The sequence below is a fragment of the Pomacea canaliculata genome, linkage group LG5 (genome assembly GCF_003073045.1).
Source record: "Pomacea canaliculata isolate SZHN2017 linkage group LG5, ASM307304v1, whole genome shotgun sequence".
NCBI classification, from domain to species: domain Eukaryota; kingdom Metazoa; phylum Mollusca; class Gastropoda; order Architaenioglossa; family Ampullariidae; genus Pomacea; species Pomacea canaliculata.
In genome coordinates, this window is record NC_037594.1 from 5,566,139 (window position 1) to 5,574,692 (window position 8,554).

Sequence of the window (8,554 nt, forward strand, 5' to 3'; positions counted from 1 at the left end):
CCTTCATCAGACTCTAGACAGCGTTAAGGAAGATCATTTCCTTCTTTCGAGGAGAGATAGTGTTCTTTATTTTTAGTGCTTTACTCTGATTGTAGAATACACAACCATCGCGTTTCGTATATTTACACACACAGAGACGCACTGTCAACCACTGACTGGATGAAGGGACTTAACTGGCTGCTGCAGAAAATCCACATGACAGTGGTCGCCCCTACTCTCAGGAATAATTTATACCGAGTTTCTGGTGGAGTGTTTCTAAGGAAAACCATCTGGTAGATTTTTGTACACTGTTACTGCCGTCAGGGTAAGGCTGAATTTTTATTAAAATCTGACAGAGAAAGAACAATGCATTCTTTCTAAACCCGAGAATTTTCATTTTAGTATATGATTTTATTTTTGTCCGTTTCGGCGTGAAACTACAATCTGGCATCTGTTGTTGTTCGAGTGTGAGACCACAGAAAGTAAGATATTCAGACTGCGAGGTCTTCTTTTATTCTGCTTCTTTAGGCTGTGTATAGGAATGATGATGATACTATACCAGTAAAAGTGAAAGGAGAAAGCAAATTCACTGGGCTATTCAGAAAAGTATTCTAAATTCCAAAGTATTTACGAGAGAAAAACAGTTTCATGCAAGCTGGCACCATATCACTTCAGCTATCGTTGCAGTCAAATTAAAGAATGGAAATGCAGCTAAGGCACAAAGCCCAGATGGGATCTCTTCCACCAAAATTTTAAAAGAAACTTATTTCAAAAATTGATCTATTCCATTATTCATGCTGTTAAACAAATCAACACATGATTGAAACAAAGCAGGGAAACAATAGGGCCATCTTAAAAATAGGAAAGAAAAGAGTGGTCATAGTAATCATCACCAACTGAGCCTAATTAACATGTGATATGCAACTTGCAAGATGGTGGAGTGTTTAATACACACACATGGATTCAAACATAGTATTCTGTTAGCGTGGATTGCACAAAAGCAGATCTTGTGTCACTTAGCAGCTGGAGGTTATGTATGATTTAACTCAAATGATTGGCATCAAAATTTGTCCTTTTCATATGTTTTCAGTGTGTTTCAGGGCATATTCTACTTTATTTATTGCCTATTTTCCTTATTGCCTCTTTCCCTTTGCTATAGTATCCTTATAATCACCGTGGGTATTTCACTGAGGAAGAGAGTTGCTAAAAATAACATCCTGTTGCCTCCATATGGTGATCTTTGTACTATATCTTGTGCATTTGACCATTGATTGAGATTGTTACTGGTACAACTATAAATGGTAGCTTATTGAAGAAAATCAGCTTTGTGAAAAGTAAAGTTTTCTTAGATTTTGGTCATTGCTGCTAAACAGGCAAACATTACATATTTAGATTTGGAGAAAAGAGAGAATCATTGCAATAACAGTTGGTGTTTTCATTTATGCTTACTGCAGGAATTCACATTTAATTATTTGTGATTGACTTGATGTTTACTTTTAAAGAAAATTTTCTTTCTTCAAACAAATCCTTTGATTTTGTTTCAATCTGTTTGGTTTTTTTTATGAAATATTTTTGTAAAAGCTTAAGAAAAAAGTTCAACATAGAACAAGTTTCTACAGCTCATTTACAAAAATGCTATGCACAGTTGATGACCACAAATTTTTGTAGTCTGTAATTTTTCTGTAAACAGCTGTAGCAGTTATACAACCAGTTTATAATTATACTGATGACACATTTTATTTGATTGTTCTTGGAGTAAGCTTCCATATTGGACAAGGAAGAGTAATGAAATAATGCTTACTTTTAGGGGGAAAATGTATTTTGATGGAGAAGCCAACCCTGCTGACCTGCGGTACTTCACCTGGCTGGTTCTTCTGGCCCAGCTTTTTGGAGTAATGGCTGTTGTTTTGGTTGCTGTATGGATGGGTCACTTTCAGAATGGGTTTGCTTGGCAGTCTAACCCTGAACTTGAGTTCAACTACCATCCTCTGTTTATGGTCATTGGTATGATCTTCTTATATGCTGATGGTGAGTCTGCATTTCTGAAGAACATTTGAGGAGAACTGAAAGCTAATATAATGTTTAAACTGATGTATAAAACTGATAAGGTTGCAAAGCTTAGGGATTGTGCAGTAGTCTGTAAGTGATTTATCCTGTCTTAGGAACAACATAACCTTCTGCTACCATTTATCATCTCTAACAGTATACAGTTTCGATCATCTATCCATCCTGATAATTCTAGGTTGTCAGGGCAACCCGCTGTAAACAGACTAGCAAATAGCTCCAGTAGCAGGCCTTCATGTTTGTGTGGAGCATAATTATAAAGATTGCACAGAATTTTAAAATACTGAAAATTATGAACCAAGGCACCTCCAGGTAAAAATAATTGTTTTCAGATGAATGTGTTTAGTTTTATCTAAATTCCTAGTAATTCATAAAATCTGAGCAAATAATCCACTTCCATTTGATTTGCTAAATGCAAGTCTTCAGGTGCTAACATGCACAGAAAGAGGTGACATCTGTGATGCCTATACTCTGTCAAGATGAGAGTCAGTCAAGGATACAGTGGCTAATTCAACACAGCTAAGTTCTAACATGACATCACAGATTTGACTCTTTCTGCACAAAAATGAGGATGTTGATGTTTGAAAATTTGTATCTCCATAATGAAATAGAAGGTAGATTATTGGCTCAGAGGTTAGAGAGTTTGTGTCTGCTACAGAATAAAACCTAGGCATTTGAAAAGCAAGTCACTTTGATGGCTCTTCAAGTACTAAACAATAAATTATTCTTGTTTTCAGAGAGACAAATATAAAGCAGGAACATGCAGCCCATGAATGTGTTTTGTGAAGGACTTTTTTTAATATGAATTGTATGCATTATGTAAAATGTATAACACACTTTTGTACAATATGTGTAATCCTTGTCAAAGCAACAGAGAAGAATGAACTGCTTATTCAGAAAAAATCACATTCTCACTAGTCTATGGGATATTAAAATATATATATATATAAGGAAAGCAGGTGGAATAATGAAGACCAGACCTTAGCTGCTAATTCTCTTTGTTGTATGATGCAGGTATTCTTGCCTATCGAGTGTTCCGCAATGACAGGAAGATCTACATCAAGGTTCTTCATGCTTGCATGCATGCTGCAGCACTCATTTTTTCAGCAGTAGGACTCAAAGCAGTCTTTGATTCTCACAATTTGCTTGGAGTTGCTAACCTGTACACCCTGCACAGCTGGGTTGGGCTGTTTACTGTTGTTGCGTTTGGTTTGCAGGTGGGTCTAGAACAATTTAAAAGTTTGATTAAAATTTCAAAAACATTTCTTCTTTTCATCACATGTGTCTGCAATCATGATTCTGGTTTTTTTTTTTTTTTCAATCTTAATTTATGGGAGTGTGCAGCAAATTTTCCTCAGGCTGTAAGCAGTCTATCCTGGCCACTTCTTTCAGTATCCTAGAAATATTTGCCTCTATTTATCTGTTTTTCCAGTATTATTTTAAAATATGAAATTAAAAGCAGAATTTTATTATCTTTGGTTCTAATTTCAGTGGATTCTAGGGTTCACATCTTATTTAATCCCAGTGGTGGGCATGGCAGCAAAACGATTTTATATGCCATACCACAGGTTCTGGGGTTCTACTCTTCTGGCTTTGGCAGGAGCTACAGCCCTGATGGGCATTACTGAAAAAGCCGCTTGGAAATTGTAAGTGATACAACATGTCATCCATGATTTTCATTATTTCTTTTCTGGTTTTTTGTCAGTGCCACAGATCATATGTGAAAGACAAGGTAGGTGGGTAATTGCAGCATTTTGGCATCAAAGGGAAAAAAAAATTGAGTAACTAATTTTACGGTTTAATTGCTGCCATGAGTAGTTACTTAGGGAAAACTTTATACACATGTTAAGTGAAGAGTGCATTGGGGTCAGATGTCATGCAGGCAAGAAGTCAAGTCAAAGGAGCGTAAGATAATTTTCCTTCTTGTTTCTCTCCAAAAACAGGCCTGATGAATGGAAAGCACGTACAACACAAGCATACATAATCAACTTCCTTGGTATCTTTATCATAGCATTCATCGTCCTGGTCATTTATTTGGTCACCAAACCTGACTACCGTCGTGTCCCTGCCCCAGAAGAGGACCACATCCAGCTGGCTGAATGAGTGACCTGTCTTGTACATTTCTAGCATCAGACTGAGCTGACAGAATCCAGCAAAGTCCTTTTTCAGTTTACTGGTTTCTGACCAACCACCAGCTTCAGAATCTTGTTTTGGTTTCCAATTGCCTGCTGGCGTTATCAGGTGTTAGAAGGAGTGTACTGCTACCTAATGGGGCAAGTGCTGCTTACTGTTGTTTCTTATAATTAACTGGATTTTTCTTTGACCTTCAGCTTTAGAAGTTTCCAAGCAATGCATAGAGCAACAGCAAAAATGAAAGAAGGGTAGTCTCAAAATATATTGGGTATGTTTGGAATCTCCTGGAAGTTAAATACTCAGCTGGAAGAGTATTTCCTGGGAAGTATGCATATGAAGAAAAAGTTTATAAGAAGAGTATGAAGAATTTATGTATACAAGAAATTAGGTACAACAGTAATACTGGTGCTGTGTCCATTATAAGTGTAGCGATCAGCTGCACCTTCAGTCCGTGACTCCATGCTTAAGCAGTAAAAAGGGTTGTAGATAAAAGGACATTTGCCATATGTATCCATGTACATAATGTAATCTTTTAACATCCAAAAGGTAAATGCTGGCTAAAACTTGTGTCCAGACTGCTTATGAATAATAATACATATGCCAAATATTTTTTTCTGTCTTATAACACCGTGAGACTATCATTATACAAAACTATACAAGATCACTCTCATATTCCAGTTTTGTAATGGAGTGAAATAAAGGCATCCGTTATTTGTTATCAGATTTCTATAAAGAAATTTATGATAAGCATGTTGATGTTAAAATATAATCGGTTAATTTATTTTAGAGATGGAGAATGTATACACAAACTTGCTGCTCGAGGCTCACCATTCCGTTGATAGCTTCTGGTCCCCAGCAGCTTTTCCTCTGTATGTTTTGACAGCACCATCTTTGTTTTAGTTTATTGAAGGAAGAATTCATCTTTTTTCCCCTAATAGAATATTTTTGAAAAATAAACAGGGGCTTTCAGAAAATAATTGCTACTGGTATTTAAGAAGAAACATACTTTTTACAGATCTATATGCTTCCTTTCATTCAGTCAGAAGTATTTTGAGGTTTGGTTTGGGCTTTTTTTTGTTGTTGTTTTTTTTGAACATACCAAAATATGAAAAGTCAACTGTTTTGAGTTATAAGTTATCTTCTTCGTACAGACATATCTGATCTCAGATTTCTGTTAATTTGTAGCACTGGAGATCGAGGACAGGATGTGCCATTTTGAACTTGTATAGCTCACTTCATTGTTTTGCTTTACTTACATTGAGCTTTTTAACCTGATGGTAAAAGTTAATTGCTACTGTGCTTGTTACCTAAAACGTCATCTATAGTCCCCTTTCAACATCTCAAATCTTGCTATCGCTCTTGTTACCTTAAAATACTGTGATGTAAACCATTGATAGCCAGCTTTGTTAGACCACGTTTGTATTGTGATGTTTGTAATTTTTGCTTCTGCCAGTGTTTTTGCGTCTGTTAATGACTGATTATTAGTGTTTCTGTCATTTAGGGGAAGTGTACAAGTTAAAACTACATATGACAAATTTGAAGACTTTTTTTTTTCTATCTTTCTCACATTCTTACTGATCCTACCTTGGCATCTTAAGCATAATTGTGTAATATCTAAACTTAAGCTGTTTGCAAAGAGTTTTAAGCTAATAATTACATCCGCAATCGTTTGGAATAAAGGGAAAAACAATTCTTTGCATTTCTTAAGAAAGCCATTAGAGAAAAATCCATATTTTTAAAAGTTGTTTACATCTAGCTATTTTTTTCTTGCTGGTGCTTTTCTTTTTGATGGATTGGAGTCTTGTGTATAAGAAATTACACAATTTGATGAAATCTGTGCACATCATAAATCGCATGTTATGTTTGTGGCTTTATTTTCTTTGATAATTTCACTGGTCAGCAAGTTTTGTGAACAGTTATTATCAAATGTTCTGAAATTCATGCAGGTACCTTTATAACCAGGAACAGATCAGATAATTTTTTATATTTAGTTTCCCATTATAGATGATTGACTATTGTTGTAGATTATAAATTTTTTCAATATTTTGTCTTCTTCACAGCATTATTAAGCCCAAATATGTATACATGAAGAGTGTCGGATAGTGGCAGTAACTGAATCTCTTTGTCTCCACAGCGGCAACATGTCAACCTTTTTCACATCTTTTTTTGATTACTGCCAAAGAACAGGTCCTACGCACTTCTTGTATTTCTAATGGGCCTTGTTATTTCCACTTTCTCTCAGCTAGAGAGCTGTTCAAACATTCCAGTTGTATATTTAAAATAAATTTTCTTATTTAGTCTGTACACAAGATCACATTGTTTGGGGATATAATAGTATTTATAACTTTGTGTTTAAGTTCATGTGGATATGACATGAAGACAAAATTTTTTCATGTTATGTTATTTCACTTTTCACTCATATGTTTTACATCATCTTTTGTACAGTACATCTATCAAAACTCATTTGTCCAATTTTCTGCAATATCAAACTGCTCAAGTTTTTAATTTTATGTGCGTGCAAATCACTCAGTCATCCCTTCACTGCTACTGGTTGTTGGGGGGGTGGGGTGTCACATGGATAGATGTAGTAAGGAGGCCCGCCACTTGTACCTGTCTTGGGCATTAGTGCACAAGTCCTGCACAAGATGATCGGTCCACTCCTTCATGTTTGTAAGCCAGTTCTTCGTTTGGCTTCTGAAGCATTGACCAACCTCCAAGGTATCTTGAAGGAGGTTTCTTTTGCTTTCAATATCCATGGTCCTATCTCTGGGTTTTTATGCTTGGTGGCAACCATCTGCCTCTCCAAGGGAACCACAGCCAATGGATCAGCCTGGTTGCAAACATGCAGGGACTAGGCAATGGGCCCTGTCAGTCCTTTTGTTGCTGATGCCATGTTAGCAGCAGTTTTCTGTAGGGTTTTCTCCCTTTGTCTTTTTCTTTTCCAAGATTGCCCACAAGGCAAGGGGACCATTTTCCCTTGGATAGGGTGTTGGTAGCATGGGGAATGATGACAAAACAACCACATGGCTTCCTAAACTAATCATAGATTTGAAAATTAAGAGGCCTAGAAAAGGATTCTTGTATTTATGTCATAAAAAATAAACTTAGAAAAAAGAACAAAACCTATGGAATAAAAGTGTATGAGATAAACTTATTTTGCCATCTGTTTGCAATGCCTGGTTTTAAGAGAAATTAACTATCAATATTTAATTAACAGCTAGAAGAACCAGTAACACATCGCTCAGTTGTTGTGTTTCAATGTGTATTGTATATATGTATCCCTCCTGTGTTTCAATATATATATAATTAGGTGCTAAAGTAATGTTACTGCGTTGTTGTTTATTCAATTTGTGCCAATGAATGTTATAAAATAAGGTAAAGGTCTCCCTACGCTTTTGGTCATTGGGAGTGAGGTGTTAGAGACCACACCTTTCTCGGGACCAGCTTTTGTTGAGAGTGTGTCCATTTATTTCTCACTCACTGTCTTACCTTTCTGAAAGCTTCAAGAAATCATGTACCCATTTAGCAGCTGGGTTGAACAAGGGGAAAGTTTGCTGCACTATGTGGACGTCAAATGGGCTTGTATGTACCCCAAGGTTTGGACACCTTGCTACAACCACCCGGCTATTTTCTCTCCTAATGAATGTTTGTCACAAGAAGGTGAATAGCACAGAGATATCTTCAGCAGGTTATACATCAGCTCTTAAAAAAGTCATTCAGATTCACATAGATTTTCATGCATGGCTAACTGTAGAGCAGAAGCCGCAGGTTTGAAGCTGAGAAATTATGCCTGCCCACTCAACAGCTGCCCAGTCGGAATGGATAAATGATTTATCAGAGAAAGAGAAGGCATCAGGAGAAGGTTGGGTGCCGTCTCCCACATGCTGTGCCATAGACAGGCTAAACAGCTAATGCTCATCACCCCTGTGGCCACTTGACTGTAAGACCTTTTACCTTTACTTGAAGACAGATGTTTTGTGCATATCTTGTATGCTGTTCCTCATTTTAAAGTACACAGTCCTTACCATCACTCTCTTTCTCTCTGTCACTTAACTGTGGCCAGTCGTGGGGAAACATGATGAGGCACAACAATGGTGAAGGCATGCCAGTGGGACCTATCCTGGCGCCCCTTTAAGTAGGTCCCCTATCTGGCGGACAGTCCACCACCCCTTCTCTCACACACACACAAACATGCAATTAGATTCTTATTGTAGTATCTCCCTTTTTTCTGATACCTATACAGTCTCCAACACTTGTGTGGAAAACATGCATGCACCATATGAACAAATGCAAGTACACACATATACTTTACCTTGGATATTTTGTGTGGTACCTGTGTCTGGAAATAAATGACAATCTTGGAAGCCCTGTTTGTAGT

The 8,554-nt window shown here is 36.8% G+C and overlaps 1 protein-coding gene across 1 annotated transcript; it reads left to right on the top strand.

Annotated features, from left to right (window-relative positions):
• The first annotated feature begins 168 nt into the window (after positions 1-168).
• Positions 169-8,540, top strand: LOC112564419 (putative cytochrome b561). The gene is made up of 5 exons (XM_025239219.1): positions 169-304; positions 1,787-2,007; positions 3,058-3,260; positions 3,535-3,689; positions 3,987-8,540. The coding sequence occupies exons 2-5, from the start codon at positions 1,794-1,796 to the stop codon at positions 4,144-4,146; spliced, it is 732 nt and encodes a 243-aa protein (XP_025095004.1). The 5' UTR covers positions 169-304; positions 1,787-1,793; the 3' UTR covers positions 4,147-8,540.
• The last annotated feature ends 14 nt before the right edge of the window (positions 8,541-8,554 follow it).